Source organism: Cebidichthys violaceus, unplaced genomic scaffold (assembly GCF_023349555.1).
Source record: "Cebidichthys violaceus isolate CVI_PGR_0920_01 unplaced genomic scaffold, fCebVio1.0.p SCAF_10, whole genome shotgun sequence".
In the NCBI taxonomy this organism is placed as follows: domain Eukaryota; kingdom Metazoa; phylum Chordata; class Actinopteri; order Perciformes; family Stichaeidae; genus Cebidichthys; species Cebidichthys violaceus.
Window position 1 is genome coordinate 847,501 of NW_027176263.1, and position 26,236 is coordinate 873,736.

The 26,236-nt window shown below is 41.7% G+C and overlaps 1 protein-coding gene across 2 annotated transcripts in view; it reads right to left on the bottom strand.

Annotated features, from left to right (window-relative positions):
- The window catches only part of akt3a (v-akt murine thymoma viral oncogene homolog 3a), a 54,978-nt gene extending 29,935 nt beyond the window's left edge, over positions 1 to 25,043 (bottom strand). The window contains exons 1-2 of one of the 2 annotated variants that reach the window (XM_068719543.1): positions 24,952 to 25,043; positions 20,463 to 20,935 (exon numbers count right to left, since the gene is read on the bottom strand). In XM_068719543.1, coding sequence (XP_068575644.1) covers positions 20,463 to 20,508 — 46 coding nt within the window. In that variant the 5' untranslated portion in view covers positions 20,509 to 20,935; positions 24,952 to 25,043. Of the gene's footprint in view, positions 1 to 20,462; positions 20,936 to 24,671; positions 24,899 to 24,951 lie in introns of those variants that run through there. The other variant, XM_068719549.1, reaches the window with a different exon arrangement.
- Positions 25,044 to 26,236: the final 1,193 nt, after the last annotated feature.

Here is a 26,236-nt window from a genome sequence, read left to right on the forward strand (position 1 = left end):
GACGAGATTGAGATGAGTCAAGATGACATGAGATGAGATAAGATTACACATGGAGAATGACCCTTCTTACCAACACCGCAGCAACAAATAACAACATCTGCTGAGCAGCTGGTGGCAGAGTATTACCCAACTGGCTGGCACAGACTGGAACTAAGGTGGCAACACAGCTTTATGAGATGACCCACTGCAGGATTACATGAGTGTCAAACATTTCCACACCACAGAGGCAGATAACACATGGATTAAAGTGCACACGTGTGTGGATTCACACATAGTTGGATGAGTGTACAATGAGGACATATACAGGGGTGAAACTGCGAGTGCATGCAGAGCACGCGGCTCAAGTAATACTGAGACACACAGCTCCGATGAAGGAAACTGACAATCTCAACACTTTGCAAAGCCGGGAGCTGTGTAAACATTTCACTTTCTCATTTCATCAACAACAGAAATAAAAACCACAGAAGGAAACCAATATTCTCTACCTCTCGACTCCTTTTAATTAACAAGCGATTCCGAGATATGCACACACACCTTGTGAAGACATAGGCTAATAGACAAAGATGCATATGTGCACACTCACACTCGTAACAGACAGACATGCACACAACAGCTCTGATCACCTTCTTTAGGCTAAGTGTGTGTATGTGTTCTATTTGTGACATCCATATAGAGCGGAAATGACAGCAGGCCGTGCTCGTTAACACGTCGCAGAAAACCACCTGCTCCGTCAAAGGGACCATGCGACTGCGGGCCTGCCGGTACCTCTGGGTGCTGCTAGTGGTGGAGGTGTGTGTGTGATTTGCGTATCTGTGTGTGTGTGTGGGGGGGAAATAGCGGCTGAGAAGAATAAGAAAATGCTGTTGTGTGCCAGTGCGTCATCAGGATTACCAATCACACCTCTCGCTCTCCTCTCCTCTCCTCTCTCAGTCTCTATTCCCTCTCCCATTTCCTTCTCCTGTTCTTTTCAGAAACAAAGTATCTTCTTTGGATCACTTGGTACTGATAAACAGTGTTGTGAGAGCAGCTGAATGGGAACATGGAGGGAGGCAGAATTAAAAACTGTATCAAAGAAAGCAAAGCAGGGATAGAAGGAAGGGGCTTGTAAGTGAGTAGAAAGAAAATATGATATATAATGATAGTAGTATCATAAATTCTGACCAAACCAATAGCCAATATAAAACTAGGGATCAGGGTTACATTCTGATGTGCATTATAGGTATTTGCATCTCTGGAGAGAGAATGAATGACCTTAAATTCCACCAGAAAAATTAGTATTTTGTAAGTGTAAATTAATTTAAGTGAGCTTAACAAAACTGGTGTGATCTGTTATTTAGAAAGCCTGCAAAGACAGTTTTTTTTTCAAATTCATGTGTTGGTGAACTTGATTCAATTTTAAAGCATTATACAGGTGTTTCTATTATTGTGTTCACATCAGATTAAACATTCAACTAATAAAAACTACTGACGGAAGAAATGATCACCTGTAAAAGAGAAACTCTGGTTACCTTCACAGTGGACAGGAAACAGAGAGATGTACTTACTGACAAGATAGATGAGGATAAAGAGAAAGTTAAACTGATAAAAACTATTATAAACTGGCAGAGATGACTGGCTTGCTGGTCCAAGTCCAGTCATTTCTCTGAGTCAGTTTCCTGATGAAGTGTCCAACCAATGGAAGCCTGTGGCTGGCCACTTCATCGCTCAGCTGTCCAGTACAACTGAAAACATTTAAGCAAATCCTTCTGGCCGGGCCTGGACAGCGTGAGTGTGTGTGTGTGTGTGTGTGAGTGTGTGTGTGTTTGTGCGAGTGTGTACACGTCCACTGGGGGGCGGGGGAGGGGGCAGCCAGGGGTGGCACAGACGGAGAGAGTAGATGGACAGTTGTCCACACATGGCGTTCCAAACAAACACAGGCACGCGTGCATGCACACACAAACTAACACAATTCTGTTTCAACTGTTCCAATCCTCCAAATGATCCAATGGTGTTCTGTCAAGCTATCCCGTCTTGGCCCTGCCTGTAATGAGTCCAGCGAGCTCTCCCACTCTGGACAGCTTGTCTGGGGAGCCACATGTCTCTAGTTTGGACTGCTGGAGAAAACAGAACAGCCGGTCTCCTTCCCACACCATCTCTCTCGGACTCCTTATTTCAGTTTCATTTAGTTTTCTACGCAAACTTTACTTTTCCCTTAAGGCCAATTAGTAAATAATACACTCTACAGTGCTTAAGACAACAGGACTCTCCTGTTTCTTTTCAGAACGTCAGGATATCAGTAATACAGGACAAACGTGGGTGAGCAAAAAGATCTAAGGAACAGAGGAGATTGTCTTGTACAGGGAAGTACTCTCTTCCATCTTACTTGATGTCTTTATTGGATGCATACTTTTCTTAACTCTTATAGTTCCTTTTACTTTAAAAAAAAAATATAAAATAACATTGACAAGTATTCAACAAAGTCAAAACAATTAGATACAAAACATCGCCTATACTTTGCTTTAGTCAAGTGTTTGACTGAAGAAGGGACCAAAACAGAACGAGTAGAGGTGGCTAACTTCTCTCTACCCCTAAACCTTTTGTTTTCTGCCTTTTTGGTATGAGCTCCAAACTAAGGCTTAAAAACGGAACTAGACTTTTTAAAAGTTATTTTGGAATTTCTAGGAGAAATGAATCTTGCTGGCACATCTTCCAGTTGCAGCTTGCGGATTTAGCAGTAAGAGGCAGAGATGAATCAGCTGTGACTCTGCCCGTTCCAAGCTTTCTGATTGGACAATTACAACAACGCACGGACTAACTGTCACTCAATTAGCGCTCTGATTAACTATTCATTTCAGGACAGAGGGGGGAAAGGGAGAGAATGAGAGGGAAATGCAGAGAGGAATAATAGGAAACAGGTACAAATGGTAAGGCTGAACGTCAGCCAGCAAAACAGAAATGAGACAAACTTTCCAGCCTCTCTGTCTCGCACCAACTCCTTCAGGACACCAGCACACCTCTGCTCTCCGGCTTTGCCGGATGCCACGCTTCTGCAGTGAGCGAAACAGACGACAAACCTTGATGACAAATAAATAAATAACGGCATAACTATGTGAGCTCACCAGCCATTTGTTAATCAACCCAAACAGGGATTTAATTTAATGCTTTGGCCAAGGCTGGAGCTGATATGCAGATGGCGCAGAGACGGGCCTGTGTGACTGGCGCTCTGGGAGCTGGAGGGGTGGCGGGTGGTGGTGTATCGAGGTAGGGGGGAGGCGGATGGAGGGGAGGTTCTGCCACGTTCCAGCACATACACAGCAGCTCACCAACAGGGAGAGGAATGTGTCGTCTGGCCGCGCGCGCGTGCACACACACACACACACACACACACACACACACACACACACACACACACACACACACACACACACACACACACACACACACACACACACACACACACACACACACACACACACACACACAGCTTTCAGTTCAGAGCAGTAAAACAGAGTGTTTGGCTGTAATGGGACAGTTTTTACTAACCAAGTGAGTAGATGGCTGGTTGGTCGTCCGACTGCTCAAAGGAGACGATAAGTCAACTCACCTGACGGGCAGGTTGTATGTGTGCTGATTACTGACTTGGCTTTAGTGCAGAAACAAGTCGATTAACTGATTAGTCGATTGAAAGATGATGAACAATGTGATACTAGAGTAATAATTTAAGTCATTCAGAAAGACAAAAAAAGACCAAACTTGGTTGGCTGGTGGTCACTTCTTAAATGCAACAATTTACGGCTTTTGTCTTTCTTATATCCTTGAATATCTTTTGCTGGTCAGATAAAAGTTATGAAGAGTTCACATTGAGATGGGGAACTTGTAATTCATTCTTCACTCTTGTCTGACACTGTATGGACCAGACTGTTGACATAATAATAAAAAAAAGAAAACGATCATGCTTTCAACAGTATTTCAACTTTGTCAAATGTACTGTACAATTCAATTGAAGCAAGTGGGCTATAAGTATCAAAGTTCAATGCGAAGCAAATCACAACTGCTCATCGTAGCAGTGTGGAGGTTTCACCGTCAAACGACAGCAGTATGCAGTCAAACTGATGGGTGGTGTTGCAATGAAATGATTGGCCGGCTGCCTAAGCTGATCTCCTTATAGATAAAAGGTCAAAACACTTCCAAACTCAACAGCATGGGGAGGGGTTTCATGCGTTTGTGTATGTGAGCGTTAGTGGCTTATACTTGAGTAAAAGCAGTTAATACACAGGGAGGAGGAAGAGAGGTTAGCTAAACATCAGGAAAGTAACTAATGGGTAAAGGAAGTGAGGGAAACTCATTTGGGGTTATGAAAGTGGGGAACTGTGCAGTAAGACACTTGATGAAGACATCTGTCTGAGGGACTGTCCAGAAGCAAGCAGGTTTCAGAGCTGCACATGACACTTGCAATCACTCGTACTGCTGAAATGAATGAATAAAGACTAATAACGCACAATCTCTTTAGTCTATTTTGTGTGTGACCTCGACGCATGTAGTTCTGACTTCAGTCTGCTCAGACATCTTAAGGCGAATCCAGGCTCTTTAAAGCCGATCCACTTACAGTGCATTAGTCTCATTAGCACATCGGTGCTGGACTGGTGTTAGAGTGTTTTAGGGTGTGCATGAGTGCTTTAAATACTGCCATCACTGGCAACATTAAAGTGGCGCTGTGTGCTACCTGTAAAAGCTCAGAAGGCATTTTTGCCATTTGTGTAATGATCATACAAGACAAGAACGAGGGGGGAAAAGAATCAAAGAATACAATTCAGTTTGAAGCTGGGGCTGCAGCTGGGTTTAAAGGTTTAGTGGTCGAGTAATTGTTCAAGCCTGTGGCTCAGTCTGTTGAATGAGACTACATGGAGGCTACAGCAGCCTAAAGATGAAGAAGAAGCTAGAGAACAGGATGAGGGAAAAGAGGAGGGCTGAGCAAGAGACAGCAATAGTCTGAGCTAAGAAAGAGAGATAGAGAGCGAGAGAGGAAGAGAGAGAGCGAGCAAGAGAGGAGCCCCTCAGTGTATGTGGTTAATGCTATGACAGTGACAGAGCGTCGGGACAGGGCAGGGCAGCCACAGGGCGGCCAGATTGAGTGGAAACCCATGGGAGTGTGACCATCCCTTGGGGGCCACTAGGAGATTTCACACAGCCAGCTGCACACAGCCAGCGCCTCCTGGTAGGCTGTGCTGGATGCACATTCAGACAGACACACACACACACACACACACACACACACACACACACACACACACACACACACACACACAGGCTGCCCTGGTGCCCCTCTGCTCCCCCAGCTGGTAAAGGAGAAGGCACACGCACAGGCAAGCACTGATACACACACACACACACACACACACACACACACACACACACACACACACACACACACACACACACACACTAGTAACATATTGCAGGTTCACAGTTTTACAAATAAGTAAAATTAATTAAGTATGAAATTACTAAATTAGCACTAAACCCCCTTTTTTGTAGCTTCTTATCCTCCTTTTTTTCTCCTGTTTATTCTTATGGTCCTTTTAACTCCACTCTCTCCTGTAGTACCACTACTGTCCAGTAGATGGTGGTGGCTCCCTGGAGCACGGTGGCCACCGCTGTGATGCTGACAGAGCTGGAGAGCGACTGACGGACACACCGCAGCCGAGACGCCTCTCATCCTAATCCAGAGCACTGGTGTGTGTGTGTGTGTGTGTGTGTGTGTGTGTGTGTGTGTGTGTGTGTGTGTGTGTGTGTACATACACACACACGCATATATATATATATATATATATATATATATATATATATATATATATATATATATATATATATATATATATATATATATATATATATATATATATATATATATATATATATATATATATATATATATATATATATATATATATATATATATGAAAATGGGGGCCATGTGTGTATGTATGAGTCGGTGTAGGTGTGTGTATTACAGTCAGCCTAATGTATGTGGCATACAGAAGTGTTTGTTCATGTGCGTTGAAGGGGGTGGGGGCGGTCAGTTGCTTCCTAAAGCACACTAGGATTAGTGCGGTGTTTGCATATTAGCATCTTAGCTGGAGGGCTGCTGCTCAACACCACCTGTGTCAGGCACAAACTTATCTACCCCCCACACACATATGTACACACACACACACACACACACACACACACACACACACACACACACACACACACACACACACAGTGAGGGGGTGTGAAGGTCACTTAACTACAGCAACTCCAAGCTTACCGTCTTAATTCATTACTGTAACTACTTTATTTGCATATACGGCAAATAAATCATTATTTGGTCCCCATTTATTGTTTTCTGTAACATTAAAACATACTTTACGCCACCATTTTATTTAGTTCAGGGTCGAGGTCCATCAAGTTGGTGGTTTCTGTGACATTACTAATTAACGGGAGAGATGGCTGATTACATGAAGAAGGGTTTGACTGCATAATATGTCATTATAATAACGCCGGTACACAGCTATTGTTGGGGAATAAAGTACCAGGAAGTACTGTTGGTGGACATAAATAACGATGAGTAGAACATAAGTACTGATCTTGGATCAGCTGGTAGGTCCCCTTACAACATTAATTTACTGTATATATTATGCCTGAGAGATACATTTGGCAGAGATAAAATCAATGGATTAGGATTATACCAGTTCATTTTGGAATTTCTATATGATCTTGTACTGTTACACTCAGTCAGGTGAAAATGTACAATTTATGGCTGCTCTAATGACTTTAAAAATATTTTGCAGATATACAATATTTGTTATTTGATAATGATACATGCCTCATTTGGAACAAGGAAATACCAGAAAGCCATACATCTCCACAGATTCATGTTGATTGAGGTTCAACACTAAACATCTTTCCTTTGTACTCCAAATAAGGTACCAAGACACACTGTTGAAATTTAGAAATCATGCAACGTCAAAGTTCAACAAATCCAAGAGATTTTGTGATGGCCCCTCTGCCCTGCTTGCTGGTTTCCTGCTCTGTGCTCTTCTGTCTGCAGAGGCCCGTCCTGTGAAGCAGGACCATTAGTGGCATGAGACACACCTGGGCCCAGTTTGACCTCCTGCACAGTAAGTCTAAATTCATAGTCACAGTCTAGCTGTGACAGCTTCAACCACAAGACGATGAAGCTAGAAACGTATGAAATGGAACATGGAAAACAAATGCTAAGAAAGTGAGAAAAAGAACGAGTTTCAAACTCTTATCAGCAAATCATTGATTCATATGCTACAGTTAAAGAGTTAAGCACACAGTGTAGCCATACAGTAGGAGGCATATATAATATTACTATTAACCAAACGGGGCAAACTCAGGTTTACGTCTAGATCATCAAACCCCAAAACAATTTTAAACACAGCTGAGTTACAAGGTTTATTCCCGCTACATCCACACACACATCCATCTACCCACACACACATAAAAAGACACACACAACTACCAAAGCGTAACATGCCATTGAAAACACAAAGACACATCTCTTTGGATGTGTTCCAGTGTGTCAAGAAGGTAAAAATACAATCCTAGTGAACCGTTACAAAAAGCGTTTGCATTCAAAACACCCAGTAACATCAGGGATGCCATGCTGCTTGTGTTCAGAATGCAGTGGATCCAATGTGATTAGGAAAGGCACACACAGGCAATGAGCAGGCTAATCAAATTGCACTGATTGCTGGTATATTGCGTCTCTCTGTTCTCTCCTTTGGATGGCATTGTGTGTGTTGGCATCATTGATTTCTTCATTTAGTTAACATCCTTGAAGTTCACATTGAATAGACTTTATTTTCAACACGTTGCACATCCTTTTCTAAATATAAATCTTAGTTGAAATAACATTAAAATCCACAATACATCAGTAGGACCTGTTAAGTGTCATCAATTTGAATCAAGGACATTTCTTTCTTTCACCTTTCAAGCAGAACAATTTAAGCAATTTAGTTTGAATATAAACTATTTAAATGATTTGAAATTATCTATTTTACGTTTGTGAGAAAGGTTTTGTTCTCATACTGACATGACCGTCATAATAATTACCTGACCAGTCATTAACAGTTTCTTTTCATTAATCCTTATATTCATATTGTTCATTTAAATCTGATATTCATATTCAAATTCTTATACCGTTCTTTTGCCTCATTGGACTCATAAAAACAACCAATCAGAGGAATAGAGTGAGACAGATGGACCAATCAGTCAATAAGAATAGCTGTCGATCAGAACAAGATGGAGAGGGTCAGGAGACAGACACAGCAGTCTAACTGTTGCCTACATCAGACAGGCAACAAGGAGTGTGTGCAAGTGTGTGTGTGTGTGTGTGTGTGTGTGTGTGTGTGTGTGTGTGTGTGTGTGTGTGTGTGTGTGTGTGTGCGCGCGCATGGGGGACTTTAACCAGCCCAACCCTGACCAGTTGAGCAGTGGTGAACAGGTGCAAAGCTTTGTGCGTATATATGTGTGTGTGTGTGTGTGTGTGTGTGTGTGTGTGTGTGTGTGTGTGTGTGTGTGTGCATCACTATTATTCCAGAGTGGTTGGCTCTGTATTATTAATTCAGAAATGCTGGGCTGGGGCAGTGGGCGGCAGCTGGCGTTATGTGTGTCTGTGCCTGTGTGTGTGTGTGTGTGTGTGTGTGTGTGCAACATAAGACCCCTTTGGTCTTTTGTGAAGCCTCCCCTCCCTTCCTAGAGCAGCAGAGGCATTGTGCTGTACATCTCCCTGTCTGTCTGTGAACTCATACACAAGCACACACTCAAACACACACACACACACAGCATACTTTGTAAACACACACACACACACACACACACACACACACACACACACACACACACACACTGGAGTACAATAGCTCAGCGCAGCAGGCTAGAGTAAACAATCAAGTACTACACCCCCAACTACTGTCAAGTGCATCACCCCACCCCCGTCCCCGACCCCATATACCCCCTGCACGCACACACACACACACCAGCCCAGCCGTGCCTCATTCTAAAGGTTTCATTCATGTGTTGCACTGAAGGGCCGACAGTAAGTGCTCTCAACCTCACTAACTGCTGCTCTTTGCTATCCCCTCCGTCCTGCCTGGCTACCTGTCTGTCTGTCTGTCTGTCTGTCTGTCTGTCTGTCTGTCCACCTGTCCAAGTGCCCATCTGTCCAACAGGGTGCTTTCATAATGGGCAACTCTGGGTTCTGGGTTGTTTACTCTTTAACTTTTGTTTGTGTGAACAGGTGAGGCCAATGCCAACAATCATCCACAGAGTGAAACCACTATCTGTTCTTACTTTTAGGTGTTTCAAGGCATAAGGTTTGTTAGGGAGGAAACAGAGAGACAACATGGTTATATCTGGATGAATCACAGTTCAAGAGAATAATGTGATAGGCTGCAGTTAATCATGCTTGTAAAGCACAACATTACAAAATGGAGCAGGGGCAAAACACAATCAGTCATGCTCAGTCATGCGCAACAGAAATGCTACTTGTAAACCCATGTGACTTGTTTACAAGATGCTGTTTACTTGTGATTAGGCAGTTAAACTTCATGAACTACTGTAAATGTGGGACAAACAAAATCACAGTGGGATTGCAATTAGTGACTGGTCTGTCTGTCTATCTATCTGTCTGTCTGTCTGTCTGTCTGTCTGTCTGTCTGTCTCACTATGAGGTGACAGACAACTCTATATGTCAGTTAATCTCAGAGGAACACTTCTCTCTCCTTTCCTGAGAGCTGGTGTTTGTCTTGTTGTAACGTCTGTTCGCCTAAGAGGCTGTTTTTGACAACGTGTCCACCTCAGCTGGCCGGCATCAGGCACTTGAGGCTCAGAGACAATTCAAAACAGACAAAGATGACAACATGTGTTTACTTTGTTGTAATCAGTACAAGACAACAAATACACATTTATATATATAAAAAAAAAAAAAGTGAAATACCTTGTGAGATAATCCCTATTCTATTCTTGAATTGAATAATTGTGTTCTTGTATTCTGTATTATTCTTTAAATCTGCTTGGATTTTCTAGAAAAATAAAGCACAACCAAAGCTCAAAACTAATTTTATATCGCATATAATCTCCATCGGGAGATTGCAACTCTAAAAATGTGGTTGTAGTTGTTTCTCAGTAATTACTTTTACAAGGCCATTTTCAGGGTATTAACAAAGGATGTACTTAAACCAATTTTTGGCACTGCACCAAAAACTTTCGTTGTGATAAGTAGTTATGCATACATATTGATAAAATGTACTGAAGAGTATATGTGAAACCCACAGTAATATTGGTGCTTTCTGAACCTGCCTGCCTACAGCTCTGCAAAATACTTAATGAGCAGGCCGTTTCCCAGGTCTATTCAAACTCAAGATATTGTGTAGAAACACTCAAACCACGGCGCAATATCTGAATATGGCAGATGTTCGCCTCTTTTCTTCTCTGTTCTCCTCCTCCAACTCTTCTCATACAGCAGTCTGCCATTGAACCTCATGTTCCAGCCGCTATGCTGAGAGACATCTGCACCTCACTGACTGTTTCCTTCTTTCTTTCCTCGTCTCATCTTTCCTCTGTGTACACACACACACACACACACACACACACACACACACACACACACACACACACACACACACACACACACACACACACACACACACACACACACACACACAAACAAAGATAGAACTCTTTTCTTGATGACAGATGGCAAATCAACAATTGTATAGCATCAGTCTCTCAAAACACAGACACACACACACACACACACACACACACACACACACACACACACACACACACACACACACACACACACACCGAAACAAACACCACCTCCTTGTCCTCCAGTCCCTTTGTGCCCAATCCCCTGTCAGATGTCTTGATTTGTTTCTTACAGCTGAGTGTATGCATTGGTGTTTGTGTGTGTGTGTGTGTGTGTGTGTGTGTGTGTGTGTGTGTGTGTCCCTCTTTACCTTGGTATATTAAGCACTAGTTTAATGAGAGCTTGGTGAGGTGCGGGCCCCAGCCAGTAGACCATATGGGAGAGATTTAGCCCCCTCAGAACACTGAGCCAAGTCTTGCTGACATGATTACCACTGCCGTCCGCTGCTCTACACTAGTATCAAATTGGGAACTGGGAATTTTGTCATGGACAGCTAATTAATGACTGGAGATTGGCAACCAGAGACGGTGGAGGCTGAGGGAGGATGAAAAATTCTGTCAATGTTTGGTCTCTTCTTCCTCTCTGTTTTTAATCAGGCGAACTAAATGAGACTCTGTGAAAGATGCATAAAACTGAAGAGACGTGCATGCAAGCACATAAGTACACAAATCGAAAAAAGAGCTTGTAACATGATTACAGTGTCACATTTTGTGGTTGGTTAAAACAGACAAATATTTGTCCTTCCTTTCCCAGAATATCCTAATAATGATCACATTTTATACACGTGTGTGCCTTGAATGTACTGTACACACTGTTGTAACTGTTTATCTTTGTGAATGCATGGATTAATTCATGACTCACATTTGCAGTGTGTCTGTGTGGCACAGCAGGCTGAAGCTAGTGGCTTAGTTAATCCTGTCAGCAACAGATTACAGGTGGGACGATATAAATAGACTGACTGTCCCTTTATCCTGGTCACTGTGACATCAGCATGCAGCTCAACTATTAAGTCAAGCAAAACCGGAGCAAACGCAAACCAAACCCACCGAAGGCGGCCATATATTTACCTAGGTAATCAAAATGACCAGATGTTTCAACAGGCTCTCACATAAAACTGTATCTTTGCTTCACATCTGGCTGCCAGAGCAGAGGCATCTGTAGTGCGTAGCTTTGCTGCTCTGAACTACACTCGTCAACTCTTGACACTGCTGCCTAAAAGATGTATAATATTTCACTCGAGGTATGGCGTACAAAATGAATACTGTTAATTTAAAGATATTCATCATAGAAATTAAGACAACCGCAGCAGTGTTGGTATGCTATTTGTTTCACGCACTAACAAACCGACTAACAGTGCTGATGGATTTCCCAAACCTCTACTCACCTTTGCCTAACAGTTAAGCCATGTAAAGAATGGGCCAACTGTAAACTAGTGGCTCTGCTTTACAGTAGTGATCCCTGTGTCTTATCTGACGACTGGGTAATCAATTCAGAAACCCTAAATAAAATTGCGAGTGCCTGCAGTAGCCTCAAACAGCTGCTGCCTTCATGGTCTGCCCATAAGCTTCTGTAAGAGAGGTTGCTCTCTTGAACAGATGCTCTGTTTTACAAATAAAGCAACACAGAGCTGTGTGCCACAGTAGCAGAGTGAATAGGAGAAAATACATCAAGGATGTAACTGAGCAACAATGGTTGTCCAGTTTCCCTTGGCAACCAGATGTAGACCACTGTCCACCATTGTGGCTACTGTTATTGCCCTCGTTTAAAACCACTTTACTGTGACAAAAAAAGAAAAGAGAGACACTTTACCGCACTCACTGTTGTTGTTAACTCATCTGCTTAGGTAAAAGAAAGTTCAACAAATTAAGTTAAGAATGTAATTAAAAATCATACAATTAGCATCTCAGAAAAAAACACAGAAGAACTGAACAACTTGTTTTTAGGGAAATCCCATTTTCAGATACTGATCATTCTCAACTTAATTATGAGCTATAACCGGAATGGATCATTCTGTCAACTTTGGTAAGCAAAAGGCTGATAACTGATTCTCAATTGTCGGCCTGAAAGGCATCTATAAATACCATCAAATGGTGTGGTTGAATTATGTTAATAAGGAGTAAGTGTATATTTGATTATCTATTGTACAAGATATTAGAGAACCAACAGTTGGAACTGAGCTCTACAGGTCCTCAATAGTATTTCCTAAAAAAAATAAATACACGGTATTCTTTTGTAAGACATAAAACACAGATTTAGTACAGTATAATAAGAACAATATAATGTTATGGATCAATATCTTATAGACTTGGATGGCCAAAGAAATAAATTAAGTGGCAATATGAGACCAAATGGTCACACTCTGGGGTCCTTCTCCTGCCAGCAAACACTTACACTAGCTGTTAGCCACTAGGCACTAATCTGTTGGCCTAAATCAGCCAAACCAACCCCCACTCTTACCTGCCTCCTCTAATCAGTCCAAAGCCTACTCCAACCAGCCCACAATACTTCAAGATGTTACACTACACACACACCGCCCCTTTGGTCGTATCTCTGTGTTAGTACGCCTGTGGAATAGTGATGGATAGACACTGGTTGATGAGGAAATCAAGGAGGCAAGAAACCCATGATCACAGAGTTTCATGCCCTTAAACAACCTCCTTGCAACATTTGACTATAATATTTAATAAACTTAGTTTAAATGGTGTTTTATAGTACATTAGTATTTTACTAAAACATGGGGTGACGTATACATTTGTTACAGTACAAACTGCAACAACAGAATTCTCTGCTATTTGATTCATTATTACCAGCAGATGATAAACAGTATATATGCGGTATTAATTAAATAGCTGTGACAATAATGTCAATTTAGAAAAGCGTATGTGTGAATGCAGGTGCATTGATCACAATGTATACTGTGATCAAATGTTTCAGGTCAGCACTTTGATGTTTCTGAACTACAAACTTCTCTCACCCCTTCTCTCCTCCTCTATCCAAGTTTTCCCTCTGCAGTGATCAGCACTCCATCCATTGATCCATTCATTAATTTACCCAAGACGGGCTCACTCTTCATTAGTTCATTCACTCACTCTTCCATTAATCCATCGCTCTGTTTGTATAGCCTTTTCAGGGATGCTTGCTACTGTGTCACTTACCACTGATTTCTGAGTTCGCAGAGTTATACAACGTCACACACTATAAGTGTGAGGAAAAGTTAAAAGCTACAACATTCAAAACAACAAGCAGCTACTGCATTGGCAATGTAGAACTGGGCATATGCAAAGAAATGTATATATGCCAACATTATAATGCCATATGGTGGCATAAGATGTACCTTTACATCTCTTTTCAGCCTTTCTCTAAGTGGTTGTCAAAAGAGCAAGAAAAAGGAATGTATAATAAAAATGTAATTGAGAGGCTGCTCATTGCTGTTTAGTTTTGTGCTCATTAGTTTCTATTTGTCACATCCTCCAGTGGACCAGATTTGTTGGCAGTAACCATACAAAACACCAGAAGAGGACATTCTTCTCTGTTGCAACCTAAATTTGAGATTGTGACAGGTAAGATAAGATAAGACGGGTGTGTTTCTATATGACATTCTTGCCTGGCGCAGCTTTAATTTAGAGCTAAATTTAAATTCAAAGTTTATTATCTCAATTTGTACTCAACAACTTTGCAAAACAAAAATATCACATTCCGATTAAATACAAAGGGAACACACACGCTGCTGCCTGTCTGTGTCTGTTACCCATCGGTCTTGTATTCTGTGTCTGTACCTGCAAGTTGCAGGTCTCTTCTGTATTAGCAAGCTGTCTGCCTCTGTTCTGGCTGTATCTGTCACAAACTATCCGTCTCACTGCCTGTCTTTCCTCTGCTGTTTGTCTGTAGGCTCTGCAGACTGGTCTGTCTGTTTGCACTGTGCTGTCTGTCTGTCTGCCTGCCATTCTCTGCAGTGTAGAGTGAGTCATTCTTAGGACAATGGAGACAGTTTGTAAAGCCACACTGGAGCGTACACTTCCTCCGGATGTGCAAGAGGATGCCATTCATAACAAAGCCTGTACTGTCTGTCTGTCTGCTATTGCCTGGTATATACATGTGAGTTTGAGAAACAGAGGGGATGGAATGAGAGAAGTACAGGGAGATGGAAAGAGATATAGAGAATATAAGAGAAAGAGAGTGTGAGTTGCAATAAGTGGGGGTGAGTTGTGTTGACAGACTATAGAGCAGAGGCAGGACAGAGGAGGAGGAGAGGAGAGGAGAGGAGGAGGAGAGGAGAGGAGAAGGGCGACACAGCAGACAGTGGCGGCGGCAGCAGCAGCAGCAGCAGCAGCAGCAGCAGCAGCAGCAGCAGCAGCGGCTGGTGATTGATATCAGGGATCTGGCACTGCCACCTGATCCAGCCAGCCAGCCAGCCTCCAGCAACATTGAACTCACTGAACTCACTGAGCCAAGATGGCTGCCTCACTGCACTGCACCCAATGAACCCCACAGCACTCCAACATATACAGTATAGCCCATACTGTATCCGTTGTAAGAGTTGTAGAGATAGAGAGTACAGAGAAAAGAGTGTAAACGAGGGCAGGTGTGTTGAGCTGCATTTCAGCTTGATGTCTATCACACAATCATGCCATGATGCATTAAGTGACGAGTTGGGACAAACAAATGGATTTTCATAAAAGAAGATATTGAATATCTAATGGAGTCACGTCCTACCTGTCTCCATAGTGAAAGAGCCCACATTGTGACCGGAATTCTACATATTATGGATGTGATTTGCAAACAAACAATGTTAAAGATATAAGGAGCAAGAGCAGAACAGATCTCAAGACACAAAGCCACAGCAAGACATGCAGAACATTTCAATGGGTGGGATGCAGCATTGTAATTTAATACTGCATCATGTCCACTAAAGAAAAAAAAAAAAGGAGAAAACTCTCTCAGCTACTGAGATGATGAGTCAAATATGATTAGATGACTGGGTTTGACAAAATATGCTAGGTCATATGTAACTGAATTTCTAGTATGTTACAGAGTCTGCGCATGGCAGCTTTACATTTGATTATAATCCTGTGTGAAGAGGGCTTTAGAAGTCAAACATATCTTAAACCTTTAATATCTATAAAGGGCCAAACAGTAAGTATAATACGTACACTGAGACTCATTTAAAACTGCAAACTTTAAACTCAAATTATGATCATGGAACTTGAAATGTATCTGCTATTCAAGAAAAAGCACTTGAACTTACTATCTCAATAAATGTGACTGCCGAATATAACGTCAATTAATTATCAAAGCCTTGTGACTAAACCACATAGGGTTGGTAATATATTTTTCTTTTATCGTAAAAACTCTAAATTGTAAAAAAGAAGAGTGCAACATCCTCTTAAATTCATCGTATATGTGACAGCTTAAACCCTCCTGGGAGACAAAGAATCATTGATCTTGGATTATTTCAAAACCGAGTCAGCAACAAGACTTCCTCCACTTTGACACAGCTGTATCTCATCCAATTAGTAGCTTTGCAGAGAAGCACTTCTGGAGGACAGTAATGTCAAAAATGTAATATAAATATGACGGTGTTCTCCCCTGTCTCCCTCCCTCAGTGTTTCTCCTTCTTTCCTCTCTCCTGGCCATCTGTTGTGCTGACCGCTGTGTGGGTTGATGCTGCTGGAGGTAACAGTATCCTCGACTACAGCGGCTGGCTGTGACCTCCGTGTCCTCACGTGGACTGACAGAAGGTAAACACCTGGCCTGGGAGGAAATGAAGTGGAGTTCACTTCAGATTCTCATTCAAGAAAACAGCCCTGTAACGTCTGAGTGCGACTTCTGATTTTCACCCCCAAACACAACATTTAACATAAGACAATGTGGCTGTAGTTAAAATCTATCCATCAGATTTCAGTCAAAGTATCCTTTTTTAAATCATTCAGTCTTTATGATTAAAAACGGAACAACATGTTCCAAACATTGGATATATTCTTACAAGTCTGTTGCCTTTATACCGGTGACAGATTCTGGAACATGTACCTATCTACTGTTCATTATTTCCAAAGATAAAGAAATGATGCAGCCGAATGCACTCCCCACTGTGATTTAATGAAAAGAGGAAGGAAATGTTCGCCATGGCAGTGAGCATGCGAGTACTGAAAGGCTTGGTCATCTGAGGACATGATGTACTTTAGCTTGAAAGGATGTTCCTGAGGTTTGACTCTGTGTTCCAAGATGATGATTGGCTTGTGGTGATGAGCAATATTTGAATTCATATCTTACTGCTTTATCTTATCACACTTTTATGCTAATGATTTTGTGTTTTAATCTCTTATCGATCTTTCGAAACACTTTATTTGACGTTTAACTGATTGATTGTGGAGGAAACATTCTGTGTAATGTTTCCCATTGACAGTCTTACATACTCCTGAAGCCTTTGTGGTGGACATGCTTACTGAAATGAATGCACCGTCATACCACCGAGGTGATCAGCATCCACTGACATGCAAATCGATCAGTGAACCCACAGTGTCTTACATTGGTAGAGCTGTGCAATTACTCAAATTTCAATTACAATTTTGGCTCCAACGATTATGAAAACAAGATAATGGACATTATCGCACCCCGTTTCCTCTACAGTGGTGAACTTTCGTCTATTGATGCATTTAACTTTAGAACGTAGGGCACAAAATGTTCCTTCTAAATGCATGATGTCTCCAAAGTCAGTAAGTGACAAGGACTTTTGCCGCAATCTAGCACACCTAATGTTTGACCAATTATTCTAATGGTTAGTGGCTTGTCTAACAAAAGCTACACACTCACAGATGCACACGGATCCTTCATAAAACATGCAGGGAGGAGAGCATCCCCATGAAGGTGCATGAACAAGAAGTCACCACCAATACTTTGTGCTATAGTGACGGGGAAACAATCCATCATTTCACTTTATTACCAGACCCATTAATCAGACAACAAAAGACAGAGGCAAAAAATTCTGGTCAAATGATGGTAAAATAAACGTAAACCATGCACGAGCTGTATCTTGTACAGGGCCCAACAGTAAGTCCTGAATAGCCAAACCATCACATCAGTAGAGCACGAGGAATTTATGTACGATGTGCTGCTCTCGATGCCCTGAGAATTAAATTTACATCAATGTTGACATAAATCTCTGTCGTGCTCAGAGTTTCCTATCAAATGATGAGCAACATATTTGACCCGACTGCTTACTTTTCAGAAAAATCCAATTGTAAGTAAAACTGGGAACATACAATCATTTTACAACTAACAATCATTAAATTACTTTTACCATATTGGAAGCATATCCTAACCGGCTGTTGTAAACCAGAACTGCAGGAAGAAAATATATCCACTTAATCTGACATAAAGTGATCAATTATGAGATTGATAGGCAAATAATACAGCAGTTAATACGTTATTTTATGAAATACAACTTTTTCATGACTGATTGAATTACAAGCCTCTGCGAAGCACGCGAACATCTCTCCTTCATACAGAGTTCTGTTACACTATTTTCTCTCTTTCCTTCCTATCTACATCATCAGTCTTTCTTTCTAATTTTCCACTCATGAAGCTTGGCGGAAGTTCAGACTCTTTTTACGCTCTCATTCATTCACAAATCTCTCCATCTCTCGCTCTCCAGCTTCTTCTCCATCAGCTGACTCTGGGCATTCACTCTTATACAAACCAACCAGATTTTGCCACGAGCCCTAAGCCTATCATATTGTTGCTGTCAAACTTAAAACATTTTTTTTTTTTTAAACTGTTCTCCTCTCTGCTGCCAGTTGTCATTTTAGTAAGAACAATTCACCTCTAAGTCTTCATCATATCTAGTGCCAAAGGTTACTTCCACTGAGTTCATCAGACGTCCCACTCCACAACAAATCATCCAGATCTTCAGCAACTTTCTTCATCTCTTTAACACCACCACCACCACCAGTGTCTAGACTACATTGGGGGGACTATTCCTGATCTAACCTCAGCATCACTACCCCCCTAAGTATGACAACTGGAGTCTAATCGCCAAAGACTCTCTACAATTCTAACTTTGTTGTGCACCATTTGTTCACTCCAAATTAAGTCTCTCCTGACTGAAATTCAGTCTTTTAGTGTCACCGTCTTTAACAGTGTGTATTATGTGGTGGAAGAGTTAAAAAAGTACAGGGCCTTCCAGATGCAACCTCTCTCTTGCACCGCTTCGTTTCGGTGAAAAGCTGTCCAATGACTAAGACTGCAGTCTTTGCTGTATCACGACCTGGACAGTGAGTCAGCACCCCGACCTTGCTCCTCTCCACACACACACACACACACACACACACACACAAACACAGACAAAGATTTAGCATATGATGCAGACAAACATTCATATTCCTGACACAAACACCACCCCCCCCTTCCCTACAACCTCTATCTCTATGTCTCTCTCACACTGACGAACACTGGTAGCGCTGCGTCGTGACTGGGGGCGATGTGTTCCTCTTAATATGCACAGACGACTGTCTGAGGATCACAATGGCATGCTGGCACCTCTACAGTAGACCAAGATCCTCCCCTCTACTTCAGCAACACAGAGTGTGTACTGTATTTGTGCAAGTGTGTGACACAGTGAGAGAGAGCATCCACTCCATGCAGTAAGGAGCACTCGGTCGTCCCAACATGTTGTCCCGTTGTGCCACAGTGATAGCCTACATTACCCAGAAGCCTGCTGTCTGTTATGCATCATGTCACTTCCTGTTCAACAGTTTGTGTTACACATTCCTAGACGCCATCACATAGTCAGGGGGATGATGCTCATTGGCCTAAAAGTCTGGAAACCCCCTTTGTTCGATCTCTGAAGCTCTTCTACTACAACACACATTCACATACACATGTGCCTGGAGGTATCAGCACCAGCAGACATACATCACCATTAAATTGTGGTTTTGGGGGCAAAGTCAGTGTGTTAGAAGGAAAACACAAAAGTCCTACAGTGCCTTTCAGTCATCACAGAGCTACTGTATATCACTTTTTGACTGTCAAGTGGTTCGGTTTGACCCCGCTACAAATTACTTTTCACCTGTTGCAGCAACCCCTCGCTGAACATAAGTCACGGATGTCTGACAACAGGGAAGTACTATCTTTGCTTCATGCTCTTCAGCTATGTCAATGTTGTTTTACAATTTCCCATTAATTTGGTTGTAAACAGGATGTGTCATCAGTGACCCCTTCAACCCGATGTCATATGACTTAAAACATAACACTGTCAAATAATACCTCAGACAGACAGAACTAACTGGTTTCACAGACTAGTATACAAACAGAACACTATGTTTCAGCAGTGTTACTACGGGCCTGGTAGATGTTATTAACTACACACACGCGCACACACACACACACACACACACTTGTGCATACAAATGCATGCACATACCCATGCTCACACTCTTTTTCAGACACAACCTGCTTGAAACACATAGAGGCTTAGCAAATAAACAGCCAGCCAAGCTTATAATAAAGAGACACATCCCTGTGGGGGAAAACACACACACACACACACAAGTATATACTCGAATACTAGATAATCAGACATCCATGTCATCACACACACACACACACTCAATCGCAAACACTCCCATCCTCCCACCGGCACATGTGGACAGGCACGGCCAGGCCCTCAGTCTAGACGAGAGACAGAGTAAAGGAGGAAAGGAAAGAGGTAGAGAGGTAGAGAGGAGGGGAGTAGAGGAAGAGAGGTACTGGATGTACTTACCCCGTTTCTGGAGCCATCCCTCTCTAACGATGGTGACATCGCTCATGGTTCCTTCACGCCGAGTCTGATGCCGCTACACGCCTGCTCCACAGAGAGAGAGAGAGAGAGGGAGGGAGGGAGGGAGGGAGGAGGGGAGGAGAGGAGGAGAAGAGAAAAAGAGAGGGAGAGGAGGAGAGGAGGAGGGGGGAGAGGCTCTCCCAGCCTCCGCGTCACTCTCCCTCCCTTCCTTCCTTTCCCGTTCAACCTCTCGTTCGCGCAGTCTCCCTCTCAGACACACACACACAAACACAGTGTGCGTGTGTGTGTGTGTGTATGTGTTGTTTCGTTTCCTGTTGTGGCTTATCTCCCTGTCTGTCTGTCTCCCTCCCTTCTTCTTCTTCTTCTTCTTCTTCTTCTCCCCCTCCTCCTCCACCTCCTCCTCCTCCTCTCTCGTTCCCTCTCCAGACCTTCCTCCTCACCAGCAGTGACTCAGCCTGGAAGGAAGTGAAAGGAGAGAAAAAAAAGAAAGAAAGAAGGCATGGATTTATTTCTCTCCTCCTTTACTACTCCCTCTCTCCCCTCTCCCACTCCAAAGCCCTTTCATACAATCTGACAAGATAAACAACTAGTTATTGTGAGGACAAATGCTCCACACCACCCAATCATACACCCATGTTCCTCTTTCTATCGCTCAAACTCTCTCTGATAAACAGGATGAATAACTGCAGAGCTCTTGATGAAGCAATAACTGACCTTGATTGCCAAACAAATACCCCCTGAGTTCTGCTTCTCCTCCATTCATAGATCTTTTATCAGCAAATTGTGCTGTGTGCAAAAACCCAGTCTACCTTTCTGTGCTTGCTGTATTTCTGCATGTCAAATTAGTTTGTGTGTAGGCTGGTTTTGTCTATATGTGGGAGGTGGGAGAGCATCTCAGGACTGTGGAGTAGGGCTTGGCTATAAATAGCAGCAACGGCAGTGAGGGATGCTTTCACACTCTCTTTCTCTCTGCCCAAATCTCTGCACCTCTCTGTCGTCTCCCTCCCGCTCTCCCTCCACTCTCACTCTCCCTCTCCCTCTCCCTCTCCCTCTCTCTCTGCATAGCTGTCATGTTCACCTCAAATGCACCCTACTACACTGTATTACACAACGCGCAACAGCACTACGCCGCTCTGCTTGAATGGAAAATCAGCACTACGGCGGTTGGGCTAGCAGTCGTAGCCATCTATAGGTAATCAGTATTCTAATCAGCTGGTGTTTGCGCTGCTGCAGACACTCTGAGGGACTGCAGCGTCATAACCTTAGTAGGTGACACAGAGCTTTTTTTTATGTCGAGGCAGCAGTATAGTGACGAATCTGAAGCCAAACGAGCAAATGCAGACTAGTACAACATGTATTGGTCACAAGGGCTGCTACGATGCTTTCACTTTGTGTACCCCTTTTACAATATGAATCAATTTCCTTAAAATTTTACTTTTTTTGGTCCTTTTCATATGCTTGGTTGCCATGAGCTTGATTACTCAGTATTACTAAGAAGTACAAAGGATGGATTCCCCCATCCCAGCCCTACGACAAAATTTGGTGCGAACTGCCAATAAATTCTCACCAAAAAGAAATGTGATTTTAGCTAAGTTGAAGATTATGACTATGGAAGAAATAACACCAAATCCAAATGCAACACAGACCACCAATGGTGTTATTACTTTGCTGCTTGCTTTTTAACTTACTGAGTAACTCTGGCTGCAACGATTGATTGTAAGATTAGATTGTTTTAATAACGCAGTATCAAAATCTATAGCAATCTGCAATCAAATGTCTGATTCAACTCTTTATATTTCTTATTCAGAGTTCCTGATTTATATCAAAATTAGACCATTTTTAGACAATTCTTGTTATACAGCTGCTTGGTTTAAGAGTTGAAAACTTTTTTTGTGAAATGAAAAAGAAAGCGTGTTATAAAAACCATGTTTATACTTGTCAAACTATAGTTTAAGTATTGCTGCTCCATTCTGAAACTTATTAGCACAGATTTGAGAGAAAATTCCAAATCCCCAGCCCTAGTAATTACATCCAAGGGGATTGAATCCTTTTTATAGGTATACTGTACTGTGCTGTTCTGAATTAAGCTTTAAATCTACAGTGTAATTCAATGGAGCTGTGGTTAGCTTTAACCTTAATCTGGACAACATGCCGAGAGGCAAGAGGAGACAAAAAGGAAACCTGAGGAAAAAGGAGAGGAACAAAAAAGGAAACATGAGGAAAAAGAGAGGAACAAAATGTCCAGACAGTGGCAACCCCTTTGTCACCAGGGCAGCTGTTTCTATGGAGATATGCACTGCCATGATGAACCAACCATGCCGGGGGAAGCGCCCGCCAGAAAACATTTATCTCATGATGTTTCATTCCAGAGACAACCAGAAAAGAAGACAGTGGAAAAGGAGTTTGTGAGAAAAAAAACTTGACGCATATTAAGCATGACCAGAACTTTGCGGTTCACATTTACAAGCTATTGTTACACTGCTACACAGCTGTTATAGTGTGAAAGAAGAGCAACACTTTGAGTAATGGCTAAAACTATAAAGGTCTTTTCCTCATCTTAAAAGTAAAACACAACACCGGACGTCTGCATGCTTGACACCTCAACAACTTTCAACCATTCTCCAAGGTAAGGTTGCTAAATGTTTTGATTATTTCCTCTGTGCTTAAGAACAATTAAACACACCAATAACTTTTCAAAACAAATCCCTGCCGAGAACTGCATTACTGCTTCATATAACTTAGACAAACGACAAATAAAACCAAATTACTGAAACTTAGGTGGTAGAGAATCACTCAAACTCTAAACCTATGTTATGATCTTAAATGTGGCTGAACACACTATATAAAAAGGGCTAAAACATGCAGAATTATTGGTGTGGCTCTTTCATACAAATTGTGTACAGAGAGGAGAACTCTACAATATAATATCAGTAGATACGTTCCTGTTTCTACCATCTTCCTGTCAGCACACCTCACCATAAACTGTGGCCTCATACAAACCCTGGCTGACATGAGCAGCAGTGAGCCAACACTCTTCTTCCTAAAATGAAAGCCAGTTTTTGGCAGGACTTCAAGTGTCACACTGCTAACACAGGATGTGTTTTGTTCATCTAATGCACGTCTGACGAACAAAATGACTTCTATTTTAAAATCAATATAGCTGACCACACAGGCTGCCTAAGAGCTTGAGATTCAAAAGCACTTTACACACTTATGATTCAAGTCTATTTTCTTAAATGGTATGCACGTAATTACAGGAATTGTGTATTGGACTGTGAGTGTGGCCAATATGAAGGTGACCACACAGCTGAATGTAACCCGTCTATATACTGTTGGAGGACAGACATTGCTGCTGTTGCTTTCACTAAGTAGAGCTAAAACAATTTGTAAACTAATTAATTATTCAACTATTTTGCACTTTTTATGCAAAGACATCAAGTATAGTGGTACCAGCTTCTAAAATGTGAGTATTTTCTGTATAAGAGTATTTTCTCTGTTTTAAGTCAATGTAATTTGAATATCTTTGGGTTTTGGACTGTTGGCGGACAAAACACAACATTTGAAATAGGTCAACTTCCAATTTACACAATTTTCTGACATTTTATAGACTAATCAATTAATTGAGAATATAATGTACCGATTAAGTAATAATGTGAATAATTGTTAAATGCAGCCCAATGTAAGAGAAAGTGTATTTCAGGCATGTAGTATATATCCTCCTCCATTTTCAAAATGCTCAGGAATTATCTGATCAAAGACCAAGTAAACAAGATCACAAAACTGACCAAATATTTGATGCCAACAGTTTAAAATACTTAGTGGTATAAACACATGTCAGTCAAACTCAGTACCAAAAAAAGTACCCCAATCATGTGTCCAGGCTTTTCCCTGAGCATTGATGCAGCAGCATTATAAACACTATCCTCCATCATTATCATCAAATATATATACCAGTATGTGCCATGAGTGTGACATACCCTATTAATCACACATGTGGCCACTAAGACCATGAATGAGTGGCACCAGCCCTGCGTCATATAATTACGTCACGATGCTAGACGGTTGTCAAACTGACGTATGTTGCATGCAGCATGGCGAAAACGGCACGGATGTTATTTAACATGACAATAATCTTTCAAAAAGGCACAACACCTAGCTTTAGCGGAGTCTATATTATTTTCACAGTATTACCTGTAGCGGCACAGGTGCGGTGGTATTCCTGCGTGCACCTGCTCTTCATTAACCGTCGCAGTTAAACGCTAAAACGTTACTCGTCATACGGATTTCCGAAGGAGCTAAGTCAAAACAACCGTTAACGCAGGAAAACTAGTGACGTCACCCGGAGAAACGGCAAATCCCCTTCTCCCCTTTCTCTCTCATGCACAGGCGCACGGATACACACACACACTTGCGCACACACACACACACACACACACACACACACACACACACACACACACACACATCCTACCGTCTCGCCTCGTCCTCCCGTTTTCGGTGTAAAAGGTTTCAGCTCGGCGTGTGTGCGTCTCCTCTCTCATCATCCCATTCCAACATCTCGTGTGTGTCTCTGCCGGCTAATAAGCCAACCATCGCGAGAATCAGCCGGCGTACTGGTTCTGGTCCAAGTATAGGAAGTAATAGGCTACTCTTTTTTTTACTTCATTACAATTATTTGACAGCTTTAGTCATTAGTTACTTTACAAATGAAAATGTTTGTGGTGGAAGAAGTACTTAGATCTTGTATTTTAGTAAAAGTATCAATACTACAGTGTAGACATACTGTTACAGGTAAAAGTTCTGCTATAAAAATAGTAAAATAAATATACCTCCCAAAGGTAAAGTAAAAGCAGAATAGCAACATTTCACAATTATTATTGTCATGATACCGTATTATCATTAGTGATGCATTAATGTGTAAAGGTGAGTTGCTAATCTATCAAATTGTTTCAGCATTTTGGGCTATATTTTGTGTTAATAATCTAAATGTGTGAAGTAACTACTAATTAAAGTTCTCAAACAAATGTAATGGAAGTAAATTAAAGTGAACACTATTTGCCTCTGAAATGTAGTGGATTAGAAGGCCTATAAAGTGGCATCAAATTGATTGACTTAAGTACAAGTCCCTGAAAAATTTTACTTAACACCCTTTAAGTAAATGTACTTGGTTACTTTCAACCACTGCATGCAAATCATATGAAGAGCTTGTAACAAAAGTTAGTTGATTAATTAAGCAGCCGATTGACAGAAAATACTGTATATTGGCAACTATTTTGATAAAGTGCAGGTGTTCTTAATAACTCTATGGCAACCAGATGGCTCTTTTCTCTATTCACAGTGTCCCACTAAGCTGTGACAGTGTGACAGTGAGCAAGCATGCAAAGAGTCAGGAGCCTGAAACCAAGCAAGAAACTGGAATTTAACCATTATTGATTTTACTATTTACACCTGCAATTTCCGACATGCCCAAATGTCTTCTGGGAAACAATCTCATGAAAGTAATGAAAATCCATATTCATATTGATTTTAACCTTCTGAGGTGAAAAAGCTTTTTATCTCTGATTCACCACAAACAAAGACAAGTGCCAATTAAAGGTCAGATGTGTTCTATAAGCACCCAAGTCTTTCAAATCCAGCACGTCCAGCTTGTCACACAGGCTTTCTGTTAAAAATAGAAATCTAAGATATCTCTTGTGAAATATCAGGGTTACACTATAACTGTTTTTAAACCAGCATCCGGTTGTAAAATGGGTTGG